Below are 17,987 nucleotides of genomic sequence, written 5' to 3'. Positions count from 1 at the left end.
TTCTTCCTCATAATCATTAAATCCTCCTCCTTGAATTTTTCTGTTCATATCTCATTCAGGAAGACTGAGAGGGAATGGTGTGGAGGGATGAGACTGTAGAAGGATGGAGTGATGGCACTGGAATAAAGACAATAATGCCCCAGACAGAAGGATTTATTCTCAGCAAATTATACAGAGACAGAAAACCGATCCAATAACCATCACATCACGCTTTTCCACGAACAAGCAGCCGAATCTGGAACCATTCCGCATTTTCATTTGTAAAATTACCCAGGAGTGTATATAATTTCTACAATGTGTTTGATATATAATTGGATTATGTCATGGTTTTGGTCCTGAATCAGTGAAAATGTGGGTCAGTTCTCACGGCTCCAGTTTCAGCCGCATGTGGAAGAGACGCGCCATAAATCATAGAAGAATAAAGTTCCACAGGATACACAGTGATACTGTCACTGTGGAGGTAGATTTAATGGACACAGACAGTAAGGAGAGTGGCGTGAAGTGATGGACAGGAGGGATGTCAGTTCTGGAGGATGTATTTGGTTGCCATGGCGAGAAGAGGCGCTCCAGTTGGGACTCCTGGGAAAGGACCACTGGAACCAGCAATGTCAATATGGGAGTAAGGGAGAGGCTTCTCTGAGTCCACGCCATGCTGAGAGAGAGAGAGAGAGACACACAGATGGGGAGAGAGACACAGAGACAGGCAAAGAGAGAGAGATACGGGGAGAGAGACAGATGGGGAAAGAGAGAGCGAGCGAGAGAGAGATGGGGACACACACACACTTGTGTGATGCTATTTAATTATAAACAATGTGATAATCAGAGGAAAGACCATTGTGTGTGTGTGTGTGTGTGTGTGTGTGTGTGTGTGTGTGTGTGTGTGTACCTGGTCCAGTCCGGAGGTCATGATGAGGAAGGCTGCAGGAGTCTGGTGTCCGCGTGGCGTGGCAGAGGACGGCAGGTTGTTACACTGCAGGATGTCCTCATACTCAGACTTCCCTTTGTGGAACTCGTAATCCTCCCTACGGATAGTGGACACTTCGAACACGTCGCCCAGAACCTCGCCCGCTGAGACACACACACGAGTAAGTTCCAGCACACATTAAATCCAAAATCCTTTTAATACTTTTCTTACACACCTTTCTGCCACTTTAAGGCGTTGTCTTCACGATGTGCAGCTCCGTTATCCAGAATGATCTAAACACACCAAGATTAATTTTACTTACATTAAAAAAAAAAAAAAAAAACCTTCAACGAAAAACTATTTCTCCACAACATCCTCCTCAGGTGTGCTTTATTACCCACCAGATCACTTTTCGATATTGGATTTTACACCTGCTTAGAGGTAGGTGTCAGAGTTTTGCATTGTTGCTTACTGCAGGGCTGGAGCGTGTGTGAGAGAGACGCATCAGTACAGGAATGTAAAAACTCCTGGTCATAGTGCTAAAGCTAGAAAGTACTCAGGTGAGTATAGTGTGTAGGAATGACAGAGCAGCACTCCCACACCTGTATGTGTGTGTGTGTGTGTGTGTGTGTGTGTGTGTATAGTTAAGAACGTTGTGTGAGGTGTTGGTGAAATTGTGTAGTAGAAAGCAGCTAAATGACTGAAGAGTGTATGTGAGATTACGGAGTAATTGGGTCCCATGGCTCTGATGGCGTGACCGGTCAGAGTGGCGATGGTGAATAGGTGTGGAGAAACCTCGTGAGCCGCCTGAAGGGGGAAAAAAAAAAAAAAAAAATCACACACAGATAATAACTACTTCTCTAACATACTGTACATTTGAATCTTCTAAGTGGGACATGAGGAGACACTGTGTTGTGAAAATAAAGCCCATGATGCTGATGTCAGAATCAGGGATGAGAATGAAAAATATTTTAAAAGTCTGGCCATGGGGCTAATGATTTTTGGCTATTTTTTTTTTTTTATCCCAAAACCATTAATTTTATCAGCAAACATTTGCAATGTATTTGGAAATAAATTCCCCTTCTTGGTGGACTCCCAGGTGAAAATGATTAATATGGTACAAGAGACTTGTTTTTAATCAATTCACATTTGATGATTTCAAAAAAAATCAATGCACCTTTTAATATAAACGAGCTCGACAGTATTATATTTCTGCATTTTTGCTATTCATGTCTTTGAATACTCTAATCCTTTACAATGAAGTGCAAACCAGAAAAAAGTTCGATCATATAATTCTCTGAAGCTTTCTTCTGATGTTATCATGGTAGCAGGAGGTCTTGCATATTAAGCAGGCAACATTCAACATCACTCATCACTTCTCTTTCAACTGTTGTTTGTACTAACGAGGTTTTATCTGGACAGGATGTTGTGTAATGTAATACAGATACCATACGGGCAATCTGAAGATCGAGATGGTGATTTTGAATTAAAGAACAGGCATGTACAATGGGCATTACATATTGGAATTTTTTTTTAAATCAAAACTTCATCTCGGCCTAAAAAATTTGGGCAGACGCTCCGGCGCGGCACACGCCAGCAATTCCGTCCCCCTATGAAATGGGCAATAAGTAGGAGAGTTATACATGCTATCATACTTAAAATTTCATCAGAAATATAGATATGATACTATGATTCTCCCCAACATGCTACATTAGATAAGCTAACCCCATTTATAAAAGATACACACTTATATATGACATGTAATTGATATATTTTTTGGGGCGCGTGCTCTCTCTCTGCCATCACGATCCTGTAGGCTGCACTGACTCAAACTCCGGTCCTTGAGAAAAGAGATAAAAGCCCGCCCACACTGAAAGCTGATTGGCTTATTTTGCTGAGTAACCCAATCAAGATGCTCTTTGTCTGGCATGAGCTACATGAACAGGCACACAGGCAGTGTTGCCAGATTGGGTGGTTTTAAGTGCATTTTGGCAGGTTTTGAACATATTTTGGGCTGGAAAGCGTCAGCAGTATCTGGCAACACTGCACACAGTCTCCCTCGCGCACCCCCTCGTGCGCGCGCACATTCTAAGATGCGTGATGCAGACCTTAATGTTGTGCACGCATGCTCTTGCTCGCTTCTATCAATATGCAGGAGACTCCCGGAACTTCCAGGAGACTTGGGATGTCTGCGTTATAAGGTGACCACAGATCGTTAATCATACCACCCCCCCCCAAAAAAAAAAATTTCTCAACGGATTTACATCGATCTCAAAAACGATCATTTTGGTCTGAAAAAGTCGGAAATCCGCCAATCGGCGGAAAATTCTCATCCCTGCAGAATGATGAATGGCACGGATACACGTTAGTGCGGAACTCTGATAATCATCAAGCTGGACTGATAGTCACATGACTGTTTAAACTGTCATGATACCACACACACACACACACACACTAGGTTTTCAGTGAGCTGTAACGAAATTACAAAATTTTGGGGGGGGAGAGGCAGGGAATCCACCTGGATGAGTGTGCGTGCGTGTGTGTGTACCTTCTCTTTCATCTCACAGAGCAGGTCCACCATGACCATGCGTCCTTCAGCATCAGTGTTTCCAACACGCACTCTGCGACCAGCTCGAGATACAATCAGCTCATCAGCCACATAGCAGTCTGCAAGAAAACACACACACACACACACACACACACACACACACACACCAATCCTTTATCGACTCTAGAAAATGTTAATGATGACAAACGATGCACTGAAATAAGAAGAGAGGAGGAGGAGCCTGGAGAGACTGCACAGACTCAGCATTATATACACAATAAAAACGCTATAAGCAGCAGCTGTGTGTCAGGAGAGTGTCCGAGCAGCCGGCACACAATTCATTCCTCCTCACACACTGATCTACACGAGGCTGTGGAACAGAACCACCGCACCTGAGCCCACGCTGTTGCGCACCATCGCCATGGAACCCACAACCTTCAGGTGCCTGGGCTTCAGCTTGGCCAGAATCTGAAACAGAAAGCAAAGAAGCACGGATTAACACACGACATGGAGGTGAAAAACTCCAACCCAGAGTCCAGGCTGTTCCTCAGATACAAGGACACCAATTAATTAATTGATTTATTTGATCGATCGACTTGCTGATTTTACATGCTTTTTCATTTTAATGGAATTAAAAAAAAAAAAAAGTCATCTCGCTAACTTGTGGCCTATAAATAATTCTATAAATTATATATAATATATGAATTACTGCCAGAATTAGGATATTAACAGCACAGTCAAATTTCCTGAGTTAATAGTGACTTATTTTTCTTTAGCAGTGTGAGAAGTGAGGATTAAAACTCGTGGGAGCGTCGTGGTTGGAGAAAATAATTAGACGTGTGATGTGATGTGATCTGACATGAAGTGTTACCAGCTTGAAGCTCCAATAACCCCCCACCCCAAGTGTTTTATTCCTCTTATACGACAGCAATTTGCCTCAGATTACAGTTTAGATTTATTAAATAACATAAAATGTCATGTGTGTGTTTACAGTAACACAAAGTTCATCCCTGTGATCATGAACATTATAACTGGTATAAACTGCCAGAACATTAACACACACCCGGAAGAAACCAGCTACAGCAGCAGATCCACATTTATCCCTGTGCATGCCAGCCATGAAACCTCCGGCCTTGATGTCGGCTCCACCGGTGTCGTAGGTGATGCCCTGCAGCATAAACACAACAGTTAGCATGACTGAGACTGAAACACACACACACACACACACACACACACACACACCTTGCCCACTAGCATAAGGGTCTGCTGGATGGGTCCTTCCCCGCAATACTCCAGGTGAATCACTCGGGCCTGATGGCGTGGCACAGCTGCATGATGTGTACACACACACACACACACACACACACACACACACACACACACACACACACTTTAGTTTTAAGCTGCTATGACCGAAATGTTTAAAGTATTATCCAATACAAATGAATACGTGTGAACTGTACTGTAACGTCCTGACGGAGAAACTCTTACTGTTAGCACAGCGATTAACTGCAGCCAAACACGGATACTCCTTCTCCAACACCTTCAAATCACTCACCACCCTCACCTGAGAGAGGGAGGGGGAGATGAAGACATAAAATAAATGGAATGAAAACAAAAAAAGAGGAGAGAGAGATAACAGAATAGTGTATGTGTAAGGTACAGCAAGAGACAGAAAGAAATACAGAGAGAGCGAGGATATTGAAAGAGAGAAGAGAACAGAGACTGAGAAAGACAGACAGAAAGAAAAGAACAGGCAGAGAGGGACAGAGAGAGAAGAGTGAAAGCGAGAGAGAGTAGAAAATGAACACAAAATAAATGGAATGAAAGAGGAGAGAAATAAGTGTGTGTGTGTGTGTGTGTGTGTGTGTGTGTGTGTGTGGTACAGCAAGAGACAGAGAAAGAAAGAGGACAGGCAGAGAGAGACTGAAAGAAGAGAAGAGAGAAAGATAGATGGAGAAAGAAAATAACAGAGCAATGAGCAAGAAAAAGCACAGGCAAAGACAGGGATAGAGAGAGACAGAGTAGAAAAAGAAGACAAAATAAATGGAACGAAACAAAAAAAAGAGGAGGGAGATATATAAAAGTGTGTGTGGTACAGCAAGAGAAAGAAAAAGGACAGGCAAAGAGAGAGAATTAGAGAGCGAGAGATTGAAAGACAGAACAGAACAGAGACTGAGAAAGAAAAGAACAGACAGAAAAAGAGAGAGAGACAGCAATGAGCAAGAAAAAGGACACGCAGAGACAGATAGAAAGAGAAAAGTAGAGTGAGAGATATACATACAGACAGAGAGAGAGAGAGAGAGAGAGAGAGAGAGAGAGACTCTGTGCTGTGCTAATAATGAGTAAGTATTGTGCAGTGGAGAGTTTAACCTGCACTGTGGTGTCCTTAAACACTTCCTGCACATATTCAGCTACACGCGGTGCAGCCATACGCTCCGGATCAGAGCCTCCGATATCCCGATACACCACTCTACACACACACACACACACACACACACACACACACACACACACACACACACACAGAGTTCAGAGATTAAACAGATTACAAGCCCGATTCCAAAAAAGTTGGGACAAAGTACAAATTGTAAATAAAAACGGAAAGCAAAGAGGAGTCGTCTGGATGGGAGCATATGTTGCTCTAGAACCTGGATATACCTTTCAGCATTGATGGTGTCTTTCCAGATGTGTAAGCTGCCCATGCCACACGCACTAATGCAACCCCAGACCATCAGAGATGCAGGCTTCTGAACTGAGCGCTGATAACAACTTGGGTCGTCCTGCTCCTCTTTAGTCCGAATGACACGGCGTCCCTGATTTCCATAAAGAACTTCAAATTTTGATTCGTCTGACCACAGAACAGTTTTCCACTTTGCCACAGTCCATTTTAAATGAGCCTTGGCCCAGAGAAGACGTCTGCGCTTCTGGATCATGTTTAGATACGGCTTCTTCTTTGAACTATAGAGTTTTAGCTGGCAACGGCGGATGGCACGGTGAATTGTGTTCACAGATAATGTTCTCTGGAAATATTCCTGAGCCCATTTTGTGATTTCCAATACAGAAGCATGCCTGTATGTGATGCAGTGCCGTCTAAGGGCCCGAAGATCACGGGCACCCAGTATGGTTTTCCGGCCTTGACCCTTACGCACAGAGATTCTTCCAGATTCTCTGAATCTTTTGATGATATTATGCACTGTAGATGATGATATGTTCAAACTCTTTGCAATTTTACACTGTCGAACTCCTTTCTGATATTGCTCCACTATTTGTCGGCGCAGAATTAGGGGGATTGGTGATCCTCTTCCCATCTTTACTTCTGAGAGCCGCTACAAGATGCTCTTTTTATACCCAGTCATGTTAATGACCTATTGCCAATTGACCTAATGAGTTGCAATTTGGTCCTCCAGCTGTTCCTTTTTTGTACCTTTAACTTTTCCAGCCTCTTATTGCCCCTGTCCCAACTTTTTTGAGATGTGTTGCTATCATGAAATTTCAAATGAGCCAATATTTAGCATGAAATTTCAAAATGTCTCACTTTCGACATTTGATATGTTGTCTATGTTCTATTGTGAATACAATATCAGTTTTTGAGATTTGTAAATTATTGCATTCCGTTTGTATTTACAATCTGTACTTTGTCCCAACTTTTTTGGAATCGGGGTTGTAAAATAATAGCCTCAGACAGACAATCTTTACACCCGTGTACTCATAAAAGGGCTTATAAATTATCCATAATATGCAAATTAGGAACACAAAGTTCCAGGAGCTACAATAAACATTTCGATTGGATTAAGGTCCGGACTTTGACTTGGCCATTCCAAAACATCAACTTTATTCTTCAAAATGCAGCGGCTAGGGTTCTCACACGAACAAAAAGAAGAGAGCACATTACTCCAATTCTAAGGTCCCTTCACTGGCTTCCAGTAAGCTACAGAATTGACTTTAAAGCATTGCTGCTGGTGTACAAATCTCTAAATGGTACAGGGCCCAATTACCTCTCTGATATGTTGCAGCGGCCTAACCCAATCAGATCTACCAGATCGCAACAGCAAAATTTACTGGTAAAACCTGTTGTTAAAACAAAGTGTGGTGAAGCAGCTTTTAGCTACTATGCAGTACAGCTATGGAACCAACTGCCAGAGGACATCAAAAATGCTCCTGCTGTTGGCAGCTTCAAATCTAGATTAAAGACCAAGCTGTTCTCAGATGCTTTCTGCTAACTGATAAATATCGTCATCGTTACATGTTTTAAACTTTACTTAACTTTTACTTCATTTTATTCTGCTGTTTTTTTGCTGAACCTTTACTTCATTTTATTATTTTATTTCTATTATTGCTTAATTCTCATATTTTTATTTTTCTCTCTCTTCTTCCCTTTTTATTGTATGTAATTTTATTTTTTTGTTCACCGTTTTGTCTTTACTTCTGTAAAGCACATTGAACTGCCACGGTGTATGAAATGTGCTATATAGTAAATAAACTTGCCTTGCCTTTAACCATTCTTTGGTAGAACGACTTGTGTGCTTAGGGTCGTTGTCTTGCTGCATGACCCACCTTCTCTTGAGATTCAGTTCATGGACATATGTCCTGACATTTTCCTTTAGAATTCATCTCATCTCATTATCTCTAGCCGCTTTATCCTTCTACAGGGTCGCAGGCAAGCTGGAGCCTATCCCAGCTGACTACGGGCGAAAGGCGGGGTACACCCTGGACAAGTCGCCAGGTCATCACAGGGCTGACACATAGACACAGACAACCATTCACACTCACATTCACACCTACGGTCAATTTAGAGTCACCAGTTAACCTAACCTGCATGTCTTTGGACTGTGGGGGAAACCGGAGCACCCGGAGGAAACCCACGCGGACACGGGGAGAACATGCAAACTCCACACAGAAAGGCCCTCGCCGGCCCCGGGGCTCGAACCCGGACCTTCTTGCTGTGAGGCGACAGCGCTAACCACTACACCACCGTGCCGCCTCCTTTAGAATTCACCGCTATAATTCAGAATTCATTGTTCCGTCGATGATGGCAAGCCGTCCTGGACCAGATGCAGCAAAACGGGCCCAAACCATGATACTACCACCACCATGTTTCACAGATGGGATAAGGTCCTTATGCTGGAATGCAGTGCTTTCCTTTCTCCAAACATAACGCTTCTCATTGAAACCAAAAAGTTCTATTTTGGTCTCATCCGCCCACAAAACATTTTTCCAATAGCCTTCTGGCTTGTCCACGTGATCTTTAGCAAACTGCAGACGAGCAGCAATGTTCTTTTTAGAGAGCAGTGGCTTTCTCCTTGCAACCCTCAGGGCTTTCCACGAAGGCTCATATCAGCCAGCCATGACAAATAAGTAGCCAGCTGGGGGGGTTGAGAGAGAGAGAGCATCCCCGCCCCTCTCTGCTCCCTGAGTGGAGCTCGTCGCCTTGGTAACGGTGCTCAGGTGCAGGGAAGAGACACAATATGACAAGCAAAGAGCGCTTTTTCTCAGAGTTCCCTCTCCTCGAACAACGGGGATTTACACGGAAACGAAAGGAGCTATTCACAAAATTCTTTCACATTGAGTGCTACAAGGCTCCCATGAACACATTGATGTAATTTTTTTGTCCCTAGTGTAAAAAAATGTGGACACTAGAGTGAGTTAAAAACAAGTGACTTTTCTGATTTTGCAGTAAAAGCGCTGCCAGGTTTATAATGGTAGTCTATGAGGCAGAGTGCCTGTCCTCTCCTTACTTTCAGGCTTCTCATTCAAAAACTGTAAATCCTATCGCTCAGGTAGACACATTGTGTGAATCAGGACAAGTGTGACTACAACTTTTGAGAAAATTATGTGTGTAGAGTGAAAATTGTGGCTGAAAACAGTTTAAATGAGAAAGTTGGAGCTTTTTTTTTTTCAAGCTGCCTACACTCTAACACTACGTTCAGACTGCAACCTGAAACGACCCATATCCGATTTGTTGTGAAATCCGAATTTTTTGTTAGGCCGTTCACATTACCAATTATATGAGACTTGTATGCGATCTCCAATATGAACGGAAAACGACCCAAAAGTGTCCCGCATGCGCAAATTGACACGTAATAAGCACATCTATGTAATACGTAAACGAAAAAAAAAGCGCACTCTTCATGTTTGCAAGTAAAGCATGGAGATGAGGCGAGACCTGGTGATGTGGTTTTTGTGGCGGCGGAGGAACTCACACAATAAACTGATTAATGTGGGCAGCAGACTAATGAGACCGAAGGTGTCAAATTACTGGAAATTTCCAGAACAATCTTATAATCTTGTAATACAGGATGGTTTAAGTTATAAATCAGTTATAGAAACTGTTTTATTTAATCAGGCTAACAGATCAACATCCAGGTCCCTACCAAATCCACCATTAGCTTGATCAATTCTATAAAAGTCTATTTAAATTCTGAAAACTGTACAAATGTTGTTGTTTTCCACCAAAGAGGCGGGATTAGCCAACGCAGAATAGTGACGTTTGTCTCTTGTTGATGTGTAGGTCGCATGAATGCGACCTGTCCGGTCAGACTGCAGTCGCATGTGAAAATAACGGATATGCATCGGAATTAGGACCACATATCCAAGCGGCCTGGGTCGTATGTGAAAAAAATCGGATCTGTGTCGTTCAGATTGTCAATAACAAATCGGATACAGGATTCATAAAAGGATACAGGTATATATACACACATATGGGCAAAAAAATCGGATATGGGTCGTTTCAGGGTGCAGTCTGAACGTAGTCTAAACTCCTGAGCTTCACCGGTGTGTAACGCCATAGACACCCATTATAAAGTCTGAATTTCTCCAGATTTTCTCATGGTGTTTGATTTGCAGCTGATCAAAAAGTATAGAAACTAGCAAAAAAGTTGAATGCCAGATCCACACAGGAGAATTTTGTCTCCGTTTTAAAGTTTGAATCATGTCTCTAGGTGAAAGACAAAATAAGCGTTATCTCTGCTTCTGTTCCCTCCGACGGCCCCGACACACTACTGCCTCCACCGAGTGCACGCGCACACCGCATGTCAGGGCCGCGGATGAGTTACTCTCCCTTGATCAACGAAGTCTGCGGGGAATTTGTGGTTATTATCGGTACAAACATTTAATTTTATTAAAATTGAAAATTAATATTTAGAGCCTGTGGGCTACAAAAATAATAGTCATTAAAGTAGCCGGCTGGACTTAATTGCGTAGTCGGCTGTATGGCCGGCAGCCGGCACTTGTGGAAAGCCCTGAACCCTGCCATGCACACCATTGTTGTTCAGCGTTCTCATGAACATTAGCCAATGTGAGAGAGGCCTTCAGTTGCTTAGAAGTTCCCCTGGGGTCCTTTGTGACCTCACCGACTATTATGCTGTGTTCAAATATATACCGGTACGATAGTGGTATAACTGTATCGATACAAAGTATACCGGTACAGTTTAGTGCATCTGTCCACGCTAGCGAGAAATGTTTGCGGTTTTCTTTCACGGTAGTTGAAATGCGCGTGCGCGAAATGTTTCCGTGGTTACCGAGTAACTTCCTTCCGAGAATATGGCGGATGAAACAACGTGTGTGTGCTTTTTGTTGTCAGTGTACAGTCTGTATTTCTGGTGGTCATTTATTCAGTCGAATCGTATAAAACGCACGAGGCAGTTGAGAAAGAAACAAAGAAAACGAATCTCCCTTTCTCCCCCCTCCCTTCTCCCTCTTTCCTTCTCTTCCCCTCCCTTTCTCTCCCTTTTCCCCCTCTTCCTCCTTTCTTCCTCCCTCCCCCTTTCTCCACCCTTTCTTTGCTCCATGTAGCTCCATGGTTGTTTTGAGCCATTTTGACGTTTTATTTACAGCTGGAGAGCACGGGCGTATTGTATTGTATGAATAAACCGGAAGACGTAGGAATGGTTCATTGCGCTTGCGCATTATATTTGTATCGATACAGAACCGCTTCATCTGTCCACACTACAGCGAAGTGCTACAGTACCGATACTGTACCGGTACGAAACCCATACATTTGTGGGTTTCGTACCAATACAGTTATACCGCTACAGTACCGGTATAGTTGCTAGCGTGGACAGGTGTTGCGGTACGAAAGTAGTATCGTATCGGTACAAAATCCCTAGTGTGGACAGGGTATTACACGCCTTGCTCTTGGAGTGATCTTTGTTGGTCGACCACTTCTGGGGAGGGTAACAATGGTCTTGAATTCCCTCCATTTGTACACAATCTGTCTGACTGTGGATTGGTGGAGTCCAAACTCTTTAGAGATGGTTTTTAACCTTTTCCAGTCTGATGAGCATCAACAATGCTTTTTCTGAGGTCCTCAGAAATCTCATTTGTTCGTGCCATGATACACTTCCACAAACGTGTTGTGAAGATCAGACTTTGATAGATCCCTGTTCTTTAAATAAAACAGGGCGCCCACTCACACCTGATTGCCATCCCATTGATTGAAAACCCCTGACTCTAATTTCACCTTCAAATTAACTGCTAATCCTAGAGGTTCACATACTTTTGCCATTCACAGATATGTAATATTGGATCACTTTCCTCAATAAATAAATGACCGAGTATAATATTTTTGTCTCATTTGTTTAACTGGGTTCTCTTTATCTACTTTTAGGACTTGTGTGAAAATCTGATGATGTTTTAGGTCATATTTATGCAGAAATATAGACAATTCTAAAGGGTTCACAAACTTTCAAGCACCACTGTACACACACAAACCTGTCTCATGAACCAACACTCACCTTCCGCTCTCCAGAATCATGGCGAGACTGGTGATTTGCTCACCCTGAGACTTGTCCTTCACCCACACACCCAGTAGTGCCACTTTATAAGGAGAAGATTTCACCTCCCGCAGCTCCAGGGGCTTTGATACACACACACGAGATATTGAGACATCAGTGTATATAACTGGACACAAGTATCAAGAGACGGCACTCACCAGGTACAGAGCGTGTAAGGCTCCCAGAACCGCCACTAAGGTGTTCCTTTGATAAGCGCTGTGTGGAGGACACACCAGCAAGGGGCGCTGCATTCCTGCCTTCATTGCCCTAATGAAATCAGACTTGTGATCACTTTTAAGTGCAACACATGATACTTTGTAATCCAGTTACACCGTTAACACTATCCAAGCTGCTGTTAGAGAAATTTATTCTGACCAATCAGACTCAAGGATTCAACAGTGCTCTAAGGATCCTTTTGAATGATCATATGACCCTACAGGCTCATACAGCTCTCCTCTGGTGCGAGAGCATTAAATAAATACCACTAAGCCTTCAGAATGATCCTTTCTGAAGATCAGGGTGTGGAGGCGACATGCTGCACTGCGGACCTTAAAATGCCTTTATCGGCAGCGTCGCTGAAGCGCCTGATGTCATCATAGTCCCGGTTGAGCGGTCCTGTAGGGGCGAACACCAGCCTGTTTCCTGGCAAACCCTCAACCTTCAAGACGACCACTTGATCCTTCAGCGAGCTATCCACCTGGGCGAGACAGGAGCATCATGGGGAAACAGTCCAGGTTAATTCTTCTACAGCTCCTCAACAGTGTGTGTGTGTGTGTGTGTGTGTGTGTGTGTGAACTCACAGCACTATAATCCTCCAGAGGAGCCTTCAGTCCGTCCAACTCACTCGGCAGGCTGTCAGCGTTCTGCGCTACCAAAAGGACGCCGTCATAACTGTTTACAACACACACAATTCATAAAAGACTTTTAAAACTTGAAGCCACAAGTGAGCCTTAAGCTACAGTGGTGCATGAAAGTTTGTGAACCCTTTAGAATTTTCTATATTTCTGCATAAATTTGACCTAAGACATCAGATTTTTCACACAAGTAGATAAAGAGAACCCAGTTAAACAAATGAGACAAAAATATTAGACTTGGTCATTTATTTATTGAGGAAAATGATCCAATATTACATATCTGTGAGTGGCAAAAATATGCGAACCTCTAGGATTAGCAGTTAATTTGAAGGTGAAATTAGAGTCAGGTGTTTTCAATCAATGGGATGACAATCAGGTGTGAGTGGGCACCCTGTTTTATTTAAAGAACAGGGATCTATCAAAATCTGATCTTCACAACACGTGTTTGTGGAAGTGCATCATGGCACAAACAAAGGAGATTCCTGAGGACCTCAGAAAAAGCGTTGTTGATGCTCATCAGGCTGGAAAGGGTTACAAAACCATCTCTAAAGAGTTTGGACTCCACCAATCCACAGTCAGACAGATTGTGTACAAATGGAGGAAATTCAAGACCATTGTTCCCCTCCCCAGGAGTGGTCAACCAACAAAGATCACTCCAAGAGCAAGGCGTGTAATAGTCGGCGAGATCACAAAGGACCCCAGGGTAACTTCTGAGCAACTGAAGGCCTCTCTCACACTGGCTAATGTTAATGTTCATGAGTCCACCATCAGGAGAACACTGAACAACAATGGTGTGCATGGCAGGGCTGCAAGGAGAAAGCCACTGCTCTCCAAAAAGAACATTGCTGCTCGTCTGCAGTTTGCTAAAGATCACGTGGACAAGCCAGAAGGCTATTGGAAAAATGTTTTGTGGACGGATGAGACCAAAATTGAACTTTTGGTTTAAATGAGAAGCGTTATGTTTGGAGAAAGGAAAACACTGCATTCCAGCATAAGAACCTTATCCCATCTGTGAAACATGGTGGTGGTAGTATCATGGTTTGGGCCTGTTTTGCTGCATCTGGGCCACGACAGCTTGCCATCGTTGATGGAACAATGAATTCTGAATTATACCAGCGAATTCTAAAGGAAAATGTCAGGACATCTGTCCATGAACTGAATCTCAAGAGAAGGTGGGTCATGCAGCAAGACAACGACTCGAAGCACACAAGTCGTTCTACCAAAGAACAGCTAAAGAAGAATAAAGTTAATGTTTTGGAATGGCCAAGTCAAAGTCCTGACCTTAATCCAATCGAAATGTTGTGGAAGGACCTGAAGCGAGCAGTTCATGTGAGGAAACCCACCAACATCCCAGAGTTGAAGCTGTTCTGTACGGAGGAACGGGCTAAAATTCCTCCAAGCCGGTGTGCAGGACTGATCAACAGTTACCGCAAACGTTTAGTTGCAGTTCTTGCTGCACAAGGGGGTCACACCAGATACTGAAAGCAAAGGTTCACATACTTTTGCCACTCACAGATATGTAATATTGGATCATTTTCCTCAATAAATAAATGACCAAGTATAATATTTTTGTCTCATTTGTTTAACTGGGTTCTCTTTGTCTACTTTTAGGACTTGTGTGAAAATCTGATGATGTTTTAGGTCAAATTTATGCAGAAATATAGAAAATTCTAAAGGGCTCAGAAACTTTCAAGCACCACTGTAAATAAATGAATAAATAAACACATTTAAATTAAGAACCATTTCCATATTACATCCTGCTTTCTACGCTCCATGTTTCTATCTTCAGACTTTGAGAGCTGGAATGATACTGAACTGATGGATCACTGTAACTTGACGGTTCATGTTTCACTACAAGATGATTTTGAGACGGGGACGAGGGAAGCCTCAAGAACTAAGATGAAATGAAATGCAGTGGTTTGGGCAGGTCTGCATCTGGATGAGTGGAAATTTCAGCTCAAATGCTGCGTACTATACAATTCTGCAAACATAAGCGGTTCCTTGGTAATTCTTTCACTCTGGGAGAGGTCTTTTGATGCAGAACATCTGTGTTACATGAAGAAGCAAATATCAGACACCAAACACACCTTATCCGAACTGATAAGTGTACTTGATAACTGATCGGTAGAACTTTTAAATAAATAAAAGTTCTTACACTTTTTGCATAATCATGGTTCTCATGGAAAAGGAAGAAACTGAGGGTTGGTCAGCAGGGTACTTTGGAAAGAAGTGAGACACCAGCCAAGACTTGGATGTGTCTAAATGATCTGATATTGGAGTGTAAAGTCTGACTTTGCCAATAATTAAGCAATCTGTAAGACCTCTGTCCTCCAAGTTACTCACTTTACGTCCTTGTAATCAGCAGTCCACTGAACAGGCTGAACACTGGTGAGATAAAAAATAAAGTTCAAGGTTTACTTAATGCTCGTAAACATGCAACATGCAAAGAAGTGCTGCTTAAAAAATAAATAATAATACAATTCAATGTTTCTACAGTTTAAAAAAAATATATAAAGAGCAGTAAACTAATAAATGAAATATTTGGTGTGGTGATGTTTTGCTTTAAAATTTACAGTACTGTGCAAAAGTCTTAGGCACGTAAAGAAATGGTCGACCAAAAATGGCTTAAAAAAATAATGAAATGCTTCAACATAAAAAAAAGTATAAAATCATAAACAGTAAGCAAGAATAAATGAAACAAAGTCAATATTGATGTGAGATGACCCTTTGCTTTAAAAAAAAAAAGGAATCTCAGGTGGGCGGCACGGTGGTGTCGTGGTTAGCGCTGTCGCCTCACAGCAAGAAGGTTCTGGGTTCGAGCCCAGCAGCCAATGAGGGCCTTTCTGTGCGGAGTTTGCATGTTCTCTCCATGGGTTTCCTCCGGGTGCTCCGGTTTCCCCCACAGTCCAAAGACATGCAGGTTAGGTGGTGTTTACATTAGACCGTATCCGTCTCGTTTTCGTCGCGGATGCACTGTCTGTTCACATTAAAACGCCGGGAAACGACTCCACAGGCGGAACAACTTGAATCCGCCAGGGCCCACGTATTCAATCCAGTTCGTATCTGATCCGGTGCTGTGTAAACATTGAGGAACGAGGATACGCTGTGCTGAGCTCTAGCTGACGTCATCATTGGACAATGTCACTGTGACATCCACCTTCCTGATTCGCTGGCGTTGGTCATGCCACGTTGGTCATATGACGCGACTGCTGAAAAACGGCGCGGACTTTCACTTCCTGCTATTTGTCCCGAATCACTGCTCGTGCGCTTCACTCGCGCGCTCTGTGAGCTGCGCAGGGCCGGAGTGCGCACCCTCCAGAGGGCACTCGCTGTTCAGGGCGGAGTGATTTGGAGCGCAGGATGCCTGCGGAGCCGAGCGTATCCGTGTATTGGTGTTGCTGTGTGCAGGCGAATCGTGTATTGGCGTTGCTGTGTGCACGCGAATCGTTTTAAAAACGTTAATCTGATGATCCGCTGATACGGTCTAATGTAAACACCACTTTAGGTTAACTGGTGACTCTAAATTGACCGTAGGTGTGAATGTGAGTGTGAATGGTTGTCTGTGTCTATGTGTCAGGCCTGTGATGACCTGGCGACTTGTCCAGGGTGTACCCCGCCTTTCGCCCGTAGTCAGCTGGGATAGGCTCCAGCTTGCCTGCGACCCTGTAGAACAGGATAAAGCGGCTAGAGATAATGAGATGAGATATTTTCATTGCCTTTTGTCCTGAAGACATTCTGATAATTTCCATAGCTAGAAATAGCCGTTAGGATCTACCAGATTGCAGCAGCAAAATTTACTGGTAAAACCTGTTGTTAAAACAAGGTGTGGTGAAGCAGCTTTTAGCTACTATGCAGTACAGCTATGGAACCAACTCCCAGAGGACATCAAAAATGCTCCTGCTGTTGGCAGCTTCAAATCTAGATTAAAGACCAAGCTGTGTTCAGGTGCTTTCTGATAACTGATAAATATCGTCATCTTTACATGTTTTAAACTTTACTTAACTTTTATTCTATTTTATTCTGCTGTTTTTTTTTTTACTGAACTTTTACTTCATTTTATTTCTACTATTGTTTAATTCTTATTTTTTCTCTCTTCTTCCTCCTTTATTTTATGTAATTTTATTTTCTACTGTTTACGGTTTTTCCTTTACCTCTGTAAAGCACATTGAACTGCCACTGTGTATGAAATGCACTATAGAAATAAACTTGCCTTGCCTAGAAAGCATCCTGAATTAATAGGAAATGTGTAAGTTTTACTGATAGATCATTTTAGCTCATGTAAAAAAAATGGCTCACATTACCCCGCTCTCCCCTACTGATTCAATAATGTAGAAGTCAAAAACTAGAAACCTACAACAAAAAAGTTTGCATGGAAAAATAAAAATAGGGTGCCTAAGACTTGCATAGTACTATTATACAAGATGTAGGTTCACTTCAGTGCAGATTCACATGATAGACAGGAAGTGAAAACAGTTTGAGATCATGCTCTTAGTAATGCTTATCTGAGACAGGAAGGATAAATAGAATATATACAGCATTTAGATTTCACATGAAGATCAACCAAATGCATGGCGCACAAAGAAAAGAAAAGAAAGAAAGAGCAAAGTCCAAAAAAAAAATTTGATACAAAATACACAAATCCTTTCCAACATCAAGAACAACCTCATCCAGCAAGCAATCAAAACAAAGTCTTAAATACCTCTATCTAATATACTTAAATAAACATTGATTTAGTTGTTTTGTTACCTCAAGGCCATGTTTTCGGTTTCGTCTCCACAGCTAAAAGAAAATGGTTCGATCCCAAACCCAGTCCTGCTTCCTCTAACAGTGCACTATGTGGAATAGAAATCCCTGTTGTCAAGTGAACAGACAGAGCACTGCTGACACCTGACCGAATGATCACATGA

General features: G+C 42.6%; 1 protein-coding gene across 1 annotated transcript; it reads right to left on the bottom strand.

The window, feature by feature from the left end:
* Positions 1 to 137: 137 nt before the first annotated feature.
* zgc:152830 (uncharacterized protein LOC767682 homolog) lies at positions 138 to 17,939 on the bottom strand. Its single transcript, XM_060931302.1, has 16 exons — positions 17,827 to 17,939; positions 15,424 to 15,465; positions 13,027 to 13,117; positions 12,775 to 12,923; positions 12,385 to 12,493; positions 12,188 to 12,309; positions 5,826 to 5,925; positions 4,944 to 5,019; positions 4,695 to 4,780; positions 4,516 to 4,620; positions 3,845 to 3,920; positions 3,453 to 3,571; positions 1,628 to 1,711; positions 1,140 to 1,197; positions 887 to 1,068; positions 138 to 652 (listed from the first exon to the last, which is right to left on the bottom strand). The coding sequence occupies exons 1-16, from the start codon at positions 17,835 to 17,837 to the stop codon at positions 521 to 523; spliced, it is 1,542 nt and encodes a 513-aa protein (XP_060787285.1). The 5' UTR covers positions 17,838 to 17,939; the 3' UTR covers positions 138 to 520.
* Positions 17,940 to 17,987: the final 48 nt, after the last annotated feature.

This window comes from Neoarius graeffei, chromosome 10 (assembly GCF_027579695.1).
Source record: "Neoarius graeffei isolate fNeoGra1 chromosome 10, fNeoGra1.pri, whole genome shotgun sequence".
Lineage (NCBI taxonomy): Eukaryota > Metazoa > Chordata > Actinopteri > Siluriformes > Ariidae > Neoarius > Neoarius graeffei.
The sequence above is the reverse complement of the archived record's forward strand: the minus strand, read 5'-3'. Positions and strand labels throughout refer to the sequence as shown.

Coding starts and splice junctions, on each gene's coding strand:
- zgc:152830 (XM_060931302.1), bottom strand. Junction 13,118..15,423: donor GCTGATTACAAGGACGTAAA/GTGAGTAACTTG, acceptor TGTTGTAAACAG/TTATGACGGCGTCCTTTTGG. Junction 3,572..3,844: donor GCGCAACAGCGTGGGCTCAG/GTGCGGTGGTTC, acceptor GTTTTCTTGCAG/ACTGCTATGTGGCTGATGAG.